At 47.0% G+C, this 17,873-nt stretch overlaps 1 protein-coding gene across 1 annotated transcript; it reads left to right on the top strand.

The window, feature by feature from the left end:
* The first annotated feature begins 14,966 nt into the window (after positions 1-14,966).
* LOC141173588 (uncharacterized) lies at positions 14,967-17,153 on the top strand. Its single transcript, XM_073657889.1, has 2 exons — positions 14,967-16,355; positions 16,467-17,153. Exons 1-2 carry the CDS (start codon positions 14,967-14,969, stop codon positions 17,151-17,153), a joined length of 2,076 nt encoding a protein of 691 aa, XP_073513990.1.
* The last annotated feature ends 720 nt before the right edge of the window (positions 17,154-17,873 follow it).

The raw sequence follows: 17,873 nt of genomic DNA, 5'->3' as shown, positions 1-17,873 counted from the left end.
GCTGCGTCAGGGAGAGATTTGCTTGTGTATTAGGTAGTGTAGAGAGAAAAAAACGTACATTACACATATCCATCTCAACAAACAGTCCTTCTGAGGACTAACAAATCCATCTGCAGAGATATCAGCCAGGCAGTGTATATAGGCAGGCAGGCAGGGTATAAAGCAGACTGCAGTGCATATAGCACAAGAGGCTCCATTCTAATTCTGCCTTCTGCTGCTGTTAGATATTTCTATACAAAGGCCCAGGTCTCAGGGGCCAGGAATACATTTTTTGGATCTTAATCCTCATTATTTGCTTAAAAAGCAATCCAGAGAACACCGTGTTTCTGCGCCATTTGCTTGTTGGCACTGCAGAATACAGCCAGGTCCTTTCCATATTACAGCGCTAGAAGTCCAGCTATTTAAAACTGTATTTTCTCTGTCACACGGATCACATATACGTTGTCAGAAAATACTGCCATTTCTGGCCTCCATTAAAAATTTGTTTCAGTGTGCCAGTGAAGCAATTGACACCAGTTTGCTGTTCAAACTATTCACCTACATGCCAGGTATTTAAAACTCTGTTTTCTCCGGCACACGGATCACATATATGTTGTCAGAAAATATTGCCACTTCTGGCCTCCATTAAAAATTTGTTTCAGTGTGTCAGTGAAGCAATTGACACCAGTTTGCTGTTCATACTAGTTACCTACAGGCCAGGTATTTAAAACTCTGTTTTGTCCGTCACACGGATCACATATAAGTTCGCTCCAAACTCGGTCATTTGCAGTGAGCGTGGAAGATATTGTCCTCCATTTAAAATGGGCAAGGCACATGGCAAAGGACGGGGAACTGGACGTGATGGTGATGGTGCATGCAGTGGCCAAGGACAAGGCCGTGGGCAAGCTGAAATTGTGCCACAACAAACACCCACATCTTTTCGTCCTACCTTCCTGTCCCAATTCTTAGGGGACCGCAGCACACCAGTATTAGTCCCAGAACAGTGTCAAAAGGTTGTTGGTTGGATAGCGGATAATGCTTCCACTCACTTAGCCACCACCACCACCCTGTCTTCCACACGGTCAAGTCTAAGTAGCCGTGAGTCTGGACCGCATATTCCTCACCCTGATCCTCCTTCCTCCCAGCATGCCGAGAGCCCGGATACAACTGATCCCACACTTGGACACTCTGAAGAGCTGTTCGCTTTTCCATTTATAGATTCGGGCCTCTCGCCCTGTCCACTTGAAGCGGGGCAAGAGGAGATCGCATGTAGCGATGTCCAAATATTTGAGCAGCCACGGTCACAAGAAGGACACGGTGGGAAAGTGTCACAAGAGGTGGATGATAATGAGACACAATTGCCAGAAAGTCAGGAGGAGGACCAGGGTGCGGAAGTGGAAGACAAGATGGTGGATGATATAGTAACTGACCCAACCTGGCAGGAGGACATGCAGAGTGAGGACAGCAGCACACAGGGGGAGGGAGGCAGAGCACCCCAACAGGCAGGAAGAAGCAGTGTGGTGGCAGCAGACAGAAGGCAGGCAACCTCTACCCGTAACACCAACACGAAGGAAGTTGCCAGTACAACTGTTAGGTCTTCCCAAGTCTGGTTGTTTTTTAAAGACTCTGCCGATAACCCCAAAAAGGCCATTTGCACCACCTGCCAGGCCAGCATCAGCAGGGGTGGCAAAACGACCAGCCTGACCACCACTAGCATGATCAGGCACATGGCAGCAAAGCACCCGACTTTGTGGGCTGAACCCCAGTGTCCGGGAACAGTGACACCATTGCTTCTTCCGCTGTTGTGCATGCAAGCCAATCCCTTGTCCATGGTGCATGCAAAGATGCCTCCTGCCCTGCACCTGTCGTTGCACACTCTCAAGTAGCAGCATCAGGAAGCACGTCCATGTCCTTGTCCCAGCGCAGCATTCAGTTGTCCATACCTCAGTCCTTGGAACACAAGCGCAAATATGCAGCCAACGCCCCACAGGCCACTCTACTAAATTCTCACATTTTACGACTGCTTGTGTTCGAAATGTTGCCTTTTAGGCTCGTGGAGACGGAAGCATTTCGCAACTTGATGGCAGCAGCCGTCCCTTGGTACTCGGTCCCCAGCCGCCACTATTTCTCCCGGTGTGCCGTCCCCACATTACACAAGCATGTGTACCAAAACATTAGCCGTGCCCTCAACAACGCAGTTACCGGGAAAATCCACCTAACCACGGACACGTGGACAAGTGGTTGTGGGCAGGGACGATACATCTTGCTGACGGCACACTGGGTTAACATAGTGGAAGCCGGGACCCAGTCGGACCTTGGGACGGAACACGTCCTCCCGACGCCAAGGATTGCGGGCCCTAGGTCAATCAGGGTTGCCCCCACGGTCTACAGCTCCTGCACCTCATCCTCCCCAGCCTCCTCCTCCTCTTCAGCCTCCATCTCCGAAATAACCACATCAGTCACAAGCTGGAAGCACTGCAGCACTGCTTCAGCCAAGCGGCAACAGGATGTGCTGAAGCCAATATGCTTAGGTGACAAACCGCACAATGCTGAAGAGTTGTGGACAGCTCTGAAAGAGCAAGCAGATCTGTGGCTCACACCACTGAACCTACAGCCAGGCATGGTCATGTGTGACAATGGCCAGAACCTGGTGGCGGTTCTGAGGCGAGGCGAGCTCACACACGTACCATGCCTGGCCCATGTGCTTAACCTCGTGGCTCAGCGGTTTCTCAAATCCTACCCGGAGCTACTGGATCTTCTTGTTAAAGTACGCCGCCTGTGTGCCCATTTTAGAAAGTCAGCTACAGCTTCCGCCGCCCTTGCGGTGTTTCAGCAGCGTTTGCAGCTTCCGGCTCACAGACTGGTGTGTGATTTCCCCACGCATTGGAACTCTACACTGCAGATGTTGGGAAGGATTTGAGAGCAGAAGAGGGAAGTTGAGACACCAGCATCAACAAGACCATCGGTATTTAGTTCAGACTCCACACATAAGACCTCAGGAGTGGACATGGATGTCAGACATATGTACCATCCTCCAAAACTTTGAGGACTCCACCAAGATGGTGAGCGGCGATGAGGTCATAATTAGTGTCACCATCCCGCTTCTCTGTCTTCTGAAACGCTCTCTACTCACAATCAAAGAGGATGCATTGCAGGCGGAGCACGATGAGATGGAGCAAGGACCCATATAGGGTGATTACACACAGCCCAGCCTCATCTCATCCCAACGTGGATTGGGTGACAATGAGGAAGAGGAGGAGGAGGAACAACAGGAGCTAGTTTCATGCGCTATAGACGGTACTACCTGCACAGCTGTCATACCGTCTGTTCAGTGTGGATGGCCAGAGGACAGAGAGGAGGAGGAGGAGGAGAGCATGGTCAGTCATCCTCTTGGTGAGGACACGGAAGTCTTGCCTGTTAGTAGTCTGGCACGCATGGCTGAGTTTATGTTATGCTGCCTTTCCCATGACCTTCGCGTTCTCAAAATTTTGGGTGACAGTCATTACTGGTTGGTGACACTTCTAGACCCATGCTACAAGGAGAACTTTATATCTCTTATTCTTGAGGCGGACAGGTCTACAAAAATGGGGCTGTACCAGAAGGCCCTTGTTGTGGAACTATTAAAAAAATTCCCATCTGAAAACACTGGCGGCAGAGGGCACACTTCCTTGGACAACCAAGGAGTACAGGCGAGAGAGACACAACTTCAGTCCAGCAGAGGCATTAGAACACTCTCAAAGTTCTGGGAGAATTTTCTCAGCCCCTCCCATTGCACAAGCCCTGTGGTGCGGGGTACTCTCACAAGGAGTACAAAGTTTGAGAAGATGCTGAGGGAGTACCTTTCCGACCGTACCAACGTCCTCCGTGATTCCTCTGTGCCTTATAATTATTGGGTATCCAAGATACGTGGAATGAACTGGCTCTCTATGCCTTGGAGATTCTGGCCCGCCCTGCTGCCAGTGTTTTATCAGAGTGGTTTTTTTGTGCTTCTGGTGGAATTATAACTGATAAGCGCATCCGCCTGTCAACTGAAAATGCTGACAGGCTGACTCTTATAAAAATGAACAAGGGCTGGATTGGGCCAGACTTCTCAACACCACCGAATGATAGCAGTGTAACATAAGCTCAAATCCAGTGTCTTTTCTTGGGAGGTGTATTCCCATGCACCTTTTCACACCCAGACATGGGTATACGCTTCCTGATTTTGGCTATTTGCTCTTGTCCTCCTCCTTCTCCTCATCCTCCACCACCATATTACCAGGGTGACCGTGGTCCGTGATGCAACACCTACATAATTTTAAGGGTGTTTATGATGCCCGTAAAAAAAAATTTTTATACAGTATGTTCATGTATACCCCCCAGGGGTAAATGTTTGTCAGCCCATACACTTAGTGCATGGGCCTTACAAGTATAGGAGGCCCGCTCCTTTCTAATGGGAAATTTTTTTTATGAGGCCCTGCTCCACGTCTCTTCCAAGAAGCATTGGAGTGCCTCCCAATTTTTGGCAGCCCTTGCATTCACTGTATAGGCCAGCACTATGGGAGACCCTCTTCCTAATAATGGGAACATTGTTTTTAGGAGGCCCTCTGTCCTCCACGTCTCTTCCAAGGGGCATTGGAATGCCTCCAAATTTTTGGCAACCCTTGCATTCACTGTATAGGCCAGCACTATGGGAGACCCACTTCCTAATAATGGGAACATTGTTTTGAGGAGGCCCTCTGACCTCCATGTCTCTTCCAAGGGTCATTGAAGTGCCTCCAAATTTTTGGCAACCCTTGCATTCACTGCATAGGTCAACACTATGGGAGACCCACTTCCTAATAATGGGAACATTTTTTCATGAGGCCCTCCTCTAAGTCTCTTCAAAGGGCTATTGGGGTGCATCCAAATTTTCAAAGTGGTATTGGGGTGCGTACCAATTTTGGGCAGCCCCGGCACTCACTACATATGCAATAACAGTATAGGAGACCCAGTCTTTAGTAATGGGAACAATAAAACATAGCCGGCTGATGGCTCTCTAAGAATAGTGAGGGCCAACTGCTGGTCCTTTAAGAATAGTAAAAGCCGCCTGATGGCCCTATAAAAATAGGCTTTGTGACTTTCAGAGTCCCTCCTTCATAAATGAAACACGATGTGTCTGATGATATCTCATACACCACATGGCCAGAGAAGGTTGTAAAATGTTAAAATGACATTTCCTGGTGAATGCATTTGTCACGGTTGAAAGCAATGCAAAAGTGAAAAAACGCATAAAAAAAACTAGGTGTGAACATAGCCCAAGGTGTGGAGGAGTATTTTTGTTTTTGGTTATTTATTTTGCCTTATATCCAAGTCATTACCCTGGAAAGGATGTTCCTTAACATATTTCCCAGGAAAATACATTTTGGTTTCGTTTTTGTATGTTTTATTGTGAGTCCGTAAAAGTGGGGTAATACTTTGACAACGTTGTTGACAGAAGTGACCTGGGAGTCAGAAATGTTTCCAGGGGTCTTCCTCATGCTGTCTCCAGGTTATTTGAGAACTGTTCCCATTGATTTGGGCAATTTTTAGGCCCTCTGCAGACCGCTGGGGGGAGCCGCCTGAAAAATGCTCGAGTTTCCCATAGACTTACATTGGGCTCGTTGCTCCGGTCGAGCACCCGAGTATTCCAATGTGCTCGACCCGAGCATCGAGCACCCGAGTATTTTAGTGCTCGCTCATCACTAGGAATAATCATTCAAAGTTTGCAAAATTGCTAATTTTTAGAAAATGTAGTCAAATTTCTGATATTTTAAAAATAAACTCAAAACATATCAATCTTACTTTACCATTATCATAAAATAGAATGTGTCACGAAAAAACAGTCTCAAAATAACTGTGACATGTTGAAACATTCCAGAGTTATTGCCACATAAAGTGAAACGTCAGATTTGAAAAATTTGGCCTGGTCACTAAGGGGTTAAACCTGATTTGGTTAGAATTTACTTGACTGTTTTTCTAATGCTTTTTGTTCTGAACAGTTAGTGTCACATACTTAACGGGTTGTCTCACATTCAGGAATATGGACATCATAGATAGACCCTATTACTGTGGCAGACTTGACTCATTCTTTTAGCACTCAAACAGTTATTTTCCAGGGGTGTTGTGAGGCGAATAGCTGTGATCACTCTTGCAGCTCCAACATGAAAAGGTTTATCGGTGATAAGACAACCCTTTAAAGTCACTGAAGCCACTATAACCAGGACAGTACATATCTTTGTGAATGTATTACCTTAAAAGACCTTTTTTGAGCTTTCATGTCAAATGACCTAATTACAAATATTTTATCTACTGTATCCCCTGCTTTTACTGACTAATCCAAGAAGACCAAAGATTGGATATACTAGTACTAGAACTATTGCTCTATCCTCACCATCAACACTAAGGTTCTTGTGATATAACCAACCATTTACATAAATGAGTCACATTTACAACTTCAGTTGAAGCTGTTGACAGTTCTCACCTATGCCCTGCACCTATTAAAATTGTTTCAAAGTATGTCTGACTACAAATGACCATTAAATGCTTCTTCTGTTGGGAGTTGACTGTCCACAACCTTGTTACTTGGCAATTAATTTATGTCATCAGTCAGCACACAAGGGAGACTTCTAAAATATGTTAAAAGATTGAAAAATCAGCCACAGAGTGCCAGATTTTAGTTTTTCGCAAATTTTGATTTTGCAAATATTTTCTAAAGGGCATTTATGCTAGGGTAAACCTTTATAAATGCATGAACAAATATAATTCTTAACAGTGAAAAAAATAACAAAAACAGGACTACTAACCTTGCATTTTTATTAAAAATGGAAGACTGAGGACAGATACCAAACCAGTAAATTCTTGTGATTACCGTGACTGCAGCATATTTTGCGTTAAACGCTATGGACACATTTGAACTATATTTTTTGTCCATTTACTTCCTAAATGCATACTCAAAGGTGTTGTTCCATGAAGAAAAAATTACTAGATTTTTAATAATAAAAACTGGATGTGATAAAACAAGCTCCTGTGGTGAGATAATCTTATAAACACCTGCTCATGTGATAAAACAAGCAGGGTAATGTTTTACCCCACATAATCAGCTGTGATCCCATGCTGTCCTGTCTGTATACTCTTTTGCTTCCTCCCCTGTCCAGGAGATGTGGTATGATCAGACCATGTTCTTGCATGGTCAGACACAGCCATTACACATTACACAGAAGGGACACTTTTATAAGATTATCTCAGCACAGGAACATTTGTTTTAAATACATCCAAATGTGGAACTTATTTTTATTTCAAGATTTATTGATTAAAATGTACTTTGGTTGTGGGACAACTCCTTTCAAGAGGTTGTCCACTACTTTTACATTGATGACCTATCCTTGGGATAGGTTATCAATCACTGATCAGTTGGGGTTAGGCACCACATCGATCATCTGTTATCGGTGTCGGCAGCCACCGGCTAGAGACGATCATCTGTTATCTGTGTCGGCGGCCACCGGCTAGAGATACCCACTTGCGGAGCTGACCATCTTCTGGTAGTGGCCATCGCAGGCTACTACACATCTACCTCCTATTCAAATCAATAGGAGGCAGATGTGTAGTACCCAGCGGCGGCCACTACCAAAAGATGGCCTGCTCTGCAAGGGAGTACTTCCGGCTCGCGGCCGCTGACGCCGACACTGATAACAGCTGATCGTGGGGATGCCGGGTGTCGGACCCCGACCAATCAGACATTGATGACCTATGTTAAGGATAGAAAAACATCACAGACAAGAAACAGGCCTTACCAATACCAAGTCAGATTACCATAGCACAAGCAGGATGCAGAAGACCTCCATGATAAAGGCGGGGGCAGCACAGGTGCTGAATACTGATGTGACAGCCATCCCCTCCATGAATTGGCAGATATGTAAGTGGCTGTGTAGTATTGTACATGCACACAGATGGGGCTTGCATAGGACGTCAGTCACACAGATGCACAGTGTCTGACTTACAGCCTATTAATGACGCCCATAATTTTAAATCAAGCAGACTGTCCTCACAGGCACATGGACCAGACTATGGAGGGAGCAGGGGGGGTCAGTACCGAGCACCTCACCCTCTCTAATACCTGTGCCCACCATTACCGGCCAGACCAGCTCCGCCACTTACTTCACAGTTTACTGTTCAGCACTCGGGCAGGAGAGGACAGAGCTCCAACCGTGCTTCCTCTGTGGAGGCCGGGAGGGAAAAGGCCGCTCAAGGGGTGGGGCAATACACAGGAACATCCGGCCGTGGCTGGGGAGAAATGCATCATGGGACAGATTGCGGCGCAGGCGCAGTACAGTGGTGGGAGTACTCCCTGCTGACAGCGTAGGAGCAGCGCTCCTCACTTGTGTGCCTAGTCCCTTTAGGGCTAATGTCTGTCTTTATTTCCTGTCTGTCCATGCTGTGGTATTCATTGCCTTTCCAAGACTATACCACGAAAAGCAGAGCTGGGCAGAGTAGTTGTCTGCTATTCTTTTCTATAACTTTAGAAAAAAGTTGCAGAGGACAAGCAGATAATATACATTTGTATTTATATATATTCTTTTTAATGGCCCAATTAATCCACATGGTACAAAAATGTATATCTGCTAACTGAATTTGTAGACCAATTGGAAAACAAACAACAACCAATATATAAATATATCCGACAAGGGGTCAATGTATTAAATTAGAAAAGTCCTTTATTGTGACAGTTTGGGTACATGGCGGCAAAGAAAAGGCGCACACACAGAGAATATAAATGTAAATATTGTTAGATATCAGAGGCACCGGGGCTAAATAGCAGTAACTACAACTAAAAAGAGGCTGCCAGCCAATGGGGGTGAGTCAGGGAGATGACGCAGGTTATTCCCAGCATATGCCGGGGCCCATCAGCGTCCGGCGTCATGCAGCTGAGGCGGCCGGTCACGTGAGGAGTCACATGATCCGTCGCCAAGGAAACACGGTCACGTGGTATCACGTGGCCGCAGGTCCTATGCCGCATCAAGATGCCGGCAGCGGTGGAAGCCCGGGGCGTCTGAGAAACACCTGCGTGGCCCTGCTCATCAACATTCTGGTAGAAATGGAAAATATATATGTGGAACAGCATAGATGTATTTAGGATTACAAAGCTGCAGGGATGTATGCCTACAAATGCCTACCTAAGTGAATCAGTAAAAGCGTATGTAACACTACAATATGGCATACATTAAAGTGCAATGTGAATAAATTAATCAATTGTACATAATTCATTACAAAACAATACAATAATAGTGAAGTATAAAGCTATAAGACCATATACATATATGTGCAACTGAATATTACATGATTAAAGATAATAATAATATATCTTTACATATAGATAGGTGCCATAATATACTACACTAATCCATACATAATAAACAATAATATGATATAAACAATATAAAAAGAGTATATAAAAAATATATAAAGACACCCCCATATGATGTAAGTTAAAGTGCAAAGTGAATGAATTAGTCAATTATACATGATACATACATAACAATAGAGCAGTAGTGCAATATAAAAAGATATACAACCATATATATATAGCTAAACGCTACATGATTGCTAAAGTGATATACCATTAAATATAAAGTGCCATAATATATAACAAATAATATATGGAACAAATAACAATAGTCCATATACAGTGGAATGAGAATCTAATATATAAAGCTGAATGTGTGTGTATGTATGTATGTATGTGTGTATGTCCGGGATTGGCATCTGCACCATCGCAGCTACAGCCACAAAATTTTGCACAGTCACACGTCTGGACCCTGAGAGCGTCATAGGCTATGTTGTGAGGCAAAATTTTAACCCTGCGCGTTCCAATTCACCAAACAATTTTGCCCCTATCTACATAATGGAGAAAAAGTGAAAGGAAAAGTGTTGGAGGCAAATTGACAGCTGCCACATGTGAACAAGGGAGAATTAAAGAATGAGAGCGATGGCGCCAAAGAGTATATGTGGCACCCCAGGGGTCTGGTTTCCACAGTAACAACAATGTTATGTCTGAGAGCAGTTGGGAGGTCTCTTGGTCAGGAATCCTATGCATGCCACACCTCCTGCCCAGTCCTGGGAGGGGAAGAACTTCCCCTGTATAAACCTGGGGCTGAGGCAGGGTTAGAGAGTTGAGAGGGAGAGTGCAGCCAGGAGGGCTGACAGGGAGCTGTGGCTCCGGCTGGGCCCAGCTCCTGGGCCATGCCAGAAGTAGAGACAGAGAAGAGAAGCAGCTATGGGAAGAAACAACAGGAGCTCTGTGGGAGCAGTGCTACAAGGAGTCAGGGGCTGGCAGCTGCAGAGCTCGCCCTGACTGAGAAGCTATCACCGGACCCGGAGTCCGAGGCTGTGGGGACTAATCTTTACCCAGCAGCAGAAACCGCCCGGCAGGGGATTTCAGGTCCTCAGGCCAAGAAACCCGAAGGCACGGTCACACGCGTGGGACCTGCACCGCCGTCGTGGAGCGGACGCCACTAGAAGGCCCCGAGTCACCGGCCATACGGGTGAGCACCACACGGTACACTCAGGGACGTGGGCTACTTATACCCGCCTCTAGCAAGGTAGCCAGAAGAGTACAGTCAGTTTTGGGAGGCCTACAACTCCGCCTGGCCAGGGGAGATCCCATCTGCTCAAGGACTGACCAGGCCCCGATCGCTAGCCAGTACTCCGGGAGGGTCTATCTTTATCACCAGTAAAGACCCTGAATTACACCGCATCGTCTCTGAGTGATTCCTGCTACCCCATCATCCACGTCGGCTGCCCTGAGGCCATACCCCTCCCGTTGGGGGTGATACTATCACGCTGCACAATCCTACCACCGGCGTCAGCGGTCTGCCCTGCAGCGGCAGCTCCTTCGCTGCATTCAACGGGTGGCGTAGTCGTCCAACATCTACCGCTAATACAGCGCCACTTAGTCTGACTCCCTGGGCACGCCACGAGACTACAACCCTCAACAGATCCGGCTCCGGGTAAGCTCCCGCATGCGCAACGCTGCGCGACACAGGCCCAGGGGTGCGTCAACTTTTGGCGTAGTCGGCAGGATTTTGTGCCCGCAACCACCGGGTACTGCGTGCCTGAAAAAGACTGTTCAAACTTACCTGTGGTGAAGATTCCCGCCATCCAGCGCCATCTTCCGCTTCCTTCCCGCCATCGGTGGAGTTTTCCCGCCATCCGGCGCCATCTTCAGCCTTCTTCCCGCCATACATGGAGTTTTCCCGCCATTGGACGCCATCTTGAGGACGCCGCGTGGGAAGAAGAGGGGCGTGGACTCCGAAAGCGCGCGAGAACTGAAGCCCCGCCTCACGTCCGGACGTTGCGTAAGGTCCTGGAAGGAGCCCAGCAGACGCCGACGTCACAGGAGCGCGACGGAAGGTCCTCAACCCTGACGATCCACTGCGGAGCCGCGGCCTACGGAAGAGGATCATCGCAAGGTAGGCCACGGTCCACTAGGGGGGAGAAGGATGCCGGATACGGAGGAGAGCTTCACCGCTTCAACCCCCGCCAGCGCCACCGCTGTTGCGGTCATGCCTTTCACCATGCCCTATATCCCGGGGGCAGCCTGGCTACCCCAGTACTCAGGGGAGTCACATACCCTGCATGACTTTAGAGAAAAGCTGGATAGCCTCTTCCAGGTGTATCCCCTCACAGGGGAGCAAAAAGTGAGCATCCTGGTGGCCCAATTAACCGGGGCAGCCCAAAGGGAGGTAAAGTCCTGGCCACCTGGGAGGAGGACTGTCGCAGAGATACTAACCCAGCTAACCGAGGAGGAGCTGCAGTACTACCAATACGAGGAAAGCCAAGAGGACCCGGACGGGTCTGAGGACTACCCTCAGGAGGGAGCACAAAGAGGACATAGCTACTGAAGGGAAGTAGCGTGAATAAAGAGCTGTAAATAGTTACCCGTAAGGGTACAAGGACTGCTGCTAATTAAAATATGGTCCCCGTTGGGATTAGTGAATTGTTCCCCATGTGCCCCTATCTTAAACCAGGCTGAGGACTGTGAGCAGCCATTCCTTATCCCCACTGGCCGAGGACTGAGAGCGGCCATATCCTGTAAATAATTATGTGTTTCTAGTTATTTTTAGGAGTCCTTGGTGGATTTACCGGGAATCCTTGTACAATTGGTTGGAGCGTAACCCAGGAATGGACTAAAAGACTGTTAAGGACTCGGGGCAGGACAGACCCCTACCTGGTTACGTCTCCCTGTTTTGGTGAAATGGACACCTTGCTTTTCTTCAAAGACTGCACCCGGTTGCGGACACGCCGTAACCATCTTTATGTGTTTTTCTTATTGTATTATTATTGTTTATACCTTGTTATGTTTTTCTAAAAATATGTTTAGTCCCGGAGTACTAAATTTCACTAGGGGGGAATGTGGCACCCCAGGGGTCTGGTTTCCACAGTAACAACAATGTTATGTCTGAGAGCAGGTGGGAGGTCTCTTGGTCAGGAATCCTATGCATGCCACACCTCCTGCCCAGTCCTGGGAGGGGAAGAACTTCCCCTGTATAAACCTGGGGCTGAGGCAGGGTTAGAGAGTTGAGAGGGAGAGTGCAGCCAGGAGGGCTGACAGGGAGCTGTGGCTCCGGCTGGGCCCAGCTCCTGGGCCATGCCAGAAGTAGAAACAGAGAAGAGAAGCAGCTATGGGAAGAAACAACAGGAGCTCTGTGGGAGCAGTGCTACAAGGAGTCAGGGGCTGGCAGCTGCAGAGCTCGCCCTGACTGAGAAGCTATCACCGGACCCGGAGTCCGAGGCTGTGGGGACTAATCTTTACCCAGCAGCAGAAACCGCCCGGCAGGGGATTTCAGGTCCTCTGGCCAAGAAACCCGAAGGCACGGTCACACGCGTGGGACCAGCACCGCCGTCGTGGAGCGGACGCCACTAGAAGGCCCCGAGTCACCGGCCATACGGGTGAGCACCACACGGTACACTCAGGGACGTGGGCTACTTATACCCGCCTCTAGCAAGGTAGCCAGAAGAGTACAGTCAGTTTGGGAGGCCTACAACTCCGCCTGGCCAGGGGAGATCCCATCTGCTCAAGGACTGACCAGGCCCCGATCGCTAGCCAGTACTCCGGGAGGGTCTATCTTTATCACCAGTAAAGACCCTGAATTACACCGCATCGTCTCTGAGTGATTCCTGCTACCCCATCATCCACGTCGACTGCCCTGAGGCCATACCCCTCCCGTTGGGGGTGATACTATCACGCTGCACAATCCTACCACCGGCCTCAGCGGTCTGCCCTGCAGCGGCAGCTCCTTCGCTGCATTCAACGGGTGGCGTAGTCGTCCAACATCTACCGCTAATACAGCGCCACTTAGTCTGACTCCCTGGGCACGGACCGGGTCACCGCCACGAGACTACAACCCTCAACAGATCCGGCTCCGGGTAAGCTCCCGCATGCGCAACGCTGCGCGACACAGGCCCAGGGGTGCGTCATATATACCGTACAGTTGCTAAGGTGGGGCCCCGACATGGGATACTCATACTCATCACACACGGGAATATGAACACACACACAAAATGCGCCACACACTGCCACGTGCTTGAACACATATACCACCCTCAGCACACACAAAACTCATCTCACAAAGATTTATCAGGTTGCCAATAGCAACCAATCACAGCTCAGCTTCTATTTTGCTACAGTTAATTAATCTGAGCTGTGATTGGTTAATATAGGCAACAAAGGACATTCTCAGTATAACAAAGCTTGTGTAAGGTAATAAGATGTCAGTTAGGGTGTGTTGGTGGAAAGGCTGATGTCAGTCACATTACTTGTATGTGAGAGGACATAGAAACTGCCAGTTACAGACTATTTTTACCACAATAATGCCTCATAAGAAAAGGAATTTCATGGCACAAATGTCAGCTGATGCGAAAAGAAAAGCTGCTTTACGGGCCAATGAAAAATGTGAAGACCGAGAAACAAGGCTGACACACATGAGAACAGCTGCTGCTTCCTCAAGAGCCAATGAACTTTCTGAGCAGAGGGAAGCAAGGCTTGCAAACAAGAGAACAAGAGCTGCTTCCTCAAGAGCCAATGAACTTTCTGAGGACAGGGAAGCAAGGCTTGCAGACATGAAAACAAGAGCTGCTTCCTCAAGAGTCAATGAACTTTCTGAGGAGAGGGAAGCGAGGCTTGCAGACATGAAAGCAAGAGCTGCTTCCTCAAGGTCCAATGAAATTTCTGAGGAGAGGGAAGCGAGGCTTGCAGACAAGAGAATAAGAACTGCTTCCTCAAGAGCCAATGAACTTTCTGAGGAGAGGGAAGCGAGGCTTGCAGATAAGAGAAGAAGAGCTGCTTCCTCAAGGGCCAATGAGTCATCTCAGCAGAGAGAAGGGCGACTTGCCACTAAGAGAATTGCTATTTCTTCCACCAGGGCACAGGAAATGGTTGGAGATTTGAAACATGCTGCCTTTTGTTACCAGTCAGACATAAACTATCAGGATAATCCTAAAGTTCAGATAGGAAAGATGGATGTGGTCTGCATGTTCTGCAGTGCCCTGAAATGGAAAGATGAACCGCCAGGTTTATGCTGTGCAAATGGCAAGATAAAACTTCCACCTCTCCTGTCACCAGTATTAGATCCCCTAAAGTCTCTGATGACAGGTACCAGTACAATATCAAAGCATTTCTTGGACAACATTAGGAAGTACAACTCCTGCTTCCAAATGACATCATTTGGTGCAACAAAAGAAATGTTTACAACAGGATTTATGCCGACATTTAAAGTTCAAGGACAGGTTTACCACTCAATTGGCTCACTGCTTCCATTACAAGGAGAAGAACCTCAATTTCTTCAAATCTTCTTTCTGGGAAATGTAGAAGCAGTGGCTCAGCGGAGATGCTCTTCAATTCCTAACACTGTCCTTGATATTGTCACTATTTTGCAGCAGTTCCTTCACTCCACAATCTGTATGTTCAACTTTTCAAGACTGCACTTGAATGCATGCCAAATGACGATTACAAAGTTGTCATTCGAGCTGACAAAACACCACAAGGTGAACATCAGCGACATTTCAATGCTCCCACATTTGATGAGGTAGCCATTTTGATTGTAGGTAATGATTTTCAAAGCCGTGACATTGTGCTTCAGAAAATGAACAATAGTTTGCAACGAGTAGCAGAAACTCACAGGTCCTATGATGCTCTGCAATATCCAATCAACTTTTGGCAGGGACAGGATGGCTATCACTTTGGAATACCTCAGACAGATCCTACAACAGGCAACCCTTCAGGAAAAAAAGTGTCTGCCATGGACTTCTATGCATATAGGATCATGACAAGATTTGCAGAGGAAAATCACATCTTGAAATGCAAACACCTCTTCCACCAATTTATTGCTGACATGTCTGCAAACATTGAGAGTGAACGTCTTTTATATATCCGACTAAATCAAAAGAAGCTCAGGGCAGAGGAATATATTCACCTTAGAGATGCTGTTGCAAATGATGCAGATCCAAAAGAGTTGGGGAAAATGGTTATTCTTCCGTCAACTGTCACTGGAAGCCCACGACACATGCATGAACACACACAGGATGCAATGAATTATGTGAGAAAGTATGGCCGTCCAGATCTTTTCATCACCTTTACTTGCAATCCTGCCTGGGAGGAAATTGGAGGGCACCTGTTGCCGGGCCAAAAAACTGTGAATCGCCATGACCTCATTGCTCGGGTTTTCAAACAGAAACTTTCAAAAATGACTAATCTCATCACAAAATCACATATTTATGGTGAGACGCAGTGCTGGATGTATTCAGTTGAATGGCAAAAAAGAGGCCTTCCTTACGCCCACATCTTGATTTGGCTGAAGCAAAAAATACAGCCTACCGAAATTGACAATATCATCAGTGCCGAATTGCCAGACCCTCAGATTGACCCATTGCTGCTTGACACCAACACAAAAAACATGATCCATGGTCCATGTGGGAGTCTGAATAAAAATTCTCCCTGTATGATTGATGGCAGGTGTTCAAAGCATTACCCACGATCCCCGGTCCAAGAAACCCAAACAGGACAAGATGGATATCCAGTCTACCGAAGAAGAAAGCCGGGGGATGGTGGTTTCATAGCAAAGCTCAAAATGCGTGTTGGATCATCACTCCAAGAGATAGAAATTGACAACAGGTGGGTAGTGCCTTACAACCCTTTGCTCTCAAAAATCTTCCAGGCCCACATAAATGTCGAATCTTGCCACTCTGTGAAATCAATCAAGTATATCTGCAAATATGTCCACAAAGGAAGTGATCAAGCAGTTTTTGAACTCCAGAAAAATGAACCTATTATTGATGAAGTGGAGGCATTCCCGATGGGCAGGTACATAAGCAGCAATGAACCTGTTTGGAGAATACCAGGATTCTCCATTCATGAGCGCTACCCACCAGTTGTGCATCTGAGTGTGCACTTGGAAAATGAATAGAGAATTTACTTTAACCCAGTAAACTTGCAGGAGCAGCTCCTAACACCACCTAAGACCACCCTCTTGGCATTTTTTGAGCTGTGTCAACAAGACCCTTTTGCAAAAACAATTCTCTACTGTGATTTACCAAAATACTACACTTGGAATGCCTCCAGAAAAACACTGGAACGGAGGAAACGGGGGCTTGATATTGAAGGCTATCCAGGGGTGAAAGCAACTGATGCTCTTGGTCGTGACTACACTGTTCATCCATCAAATGCAGAGTGCTTCTACCTGCGCATGTTACTTCATAATGTCAAAGGCCCTACATCATTTTCTGACCTGAAGACCATCGGAGGCCATGTGTGTGAAACATTCAGGGAAGCTTGCCAAAGAAAAGGACTTTTGGAAAATGATGGACACTGGGACATGACCCTCAGTGAAGCAGCAGCCACACAAACCCCAAAGCTACTAAGACACCTCTTTGCTATTATTCTAACAACCTGTAGCATTTCAAATCCTCTTGAGATTTGGACAAAGTACAAAACTGATCTCAGTGAGGACATCCTCATGAAGATTAGAAGGGAAAATCCTCAGCAACTCATCAACTTCACTGAGGAAATGTTCAATGAAACTTTAATGCTCCTTGAAGATCAGTGCATAGCAATGTCAGGAAAAGCCTTACAGTTGCTTGGTTTGCCTGCTCCAATAAGAAATCCTGAAGGCATCCAAATGTGAAGGGAGATTTTCCTAGAAACAAACTACAATATTGATGAACTGACAGCATTTGTGTCTCAGAATGAGCCAATACTGGTACCAGAGGGACACCTATAACTACATTTTAAGTTTCAGTGAAACCAACAAAGGTGGGATTGTCTTCCTTGATGCTCCAGGTGGAACAGGAAAGACATTTGTAATCAACTTGCTCCTGGCAAAATTTCGACACCAAAAAAAGATTGCACTTGCAGTGGCATCTTCTGGAATTGCAGCTACGCTTTTAAAAGGTGGCAGGACAGCACAATTGACATTCAAACTACCACTTAACCTGTCTCATAGTGACAGCCCCGTGTGTAATATTGCCAAGGGATCAGGACTGGCCAAATTGCTTCAAAAATGCAGTGCCATCATTTGGGATGAATGCACCATGTCACACAAAAGGGCTCTGGAAGCAGTGGACAGACTGCTGCAAGACCTGCGTAGCAACAAATATATCATGGGAGGAGTAGTTGTTGTTTTGGCAGGTGACTTCCGCCAAACACTACCTGTTACTCCAAGATCAACCGCTGCAGAATGCCTGTCTCAAAGCATCATACCTTTGGAGAAAAGTAAAGAAAATGTCACTGAACACAAACATGAGGGTCTACATGACAGGCGATGTTTCTGCTGGACTGTTTTCGAGCCAGCTGTTGACTATTGGAGATGGCAAGGAACCAGTAAACTCAACCACTGGACAGATCA

Source organism: Phyllobates terribilis, unplaced genomic scaffold (genome assembly GCF_046119375.1).
Source record: "Phyllobates terribilis strain yellow unplaced genomic scaffold, ASM4611937v1 Scaffold_13__5_contigs__length_258822181, whole genome shotgun sequence".
Classification (NCBI taxonomy): Eukaryota; Metazoa; Chordata; class Amphibia; order Anura; family Dendrobatidae; genus Phyllobates; species Phyllobates terribilis.
The sequence above is the reverse complement of the archived record's forward strand: the minus strand, read 5'-3'. Positions and strand labels throughout refer to the sequence as shown.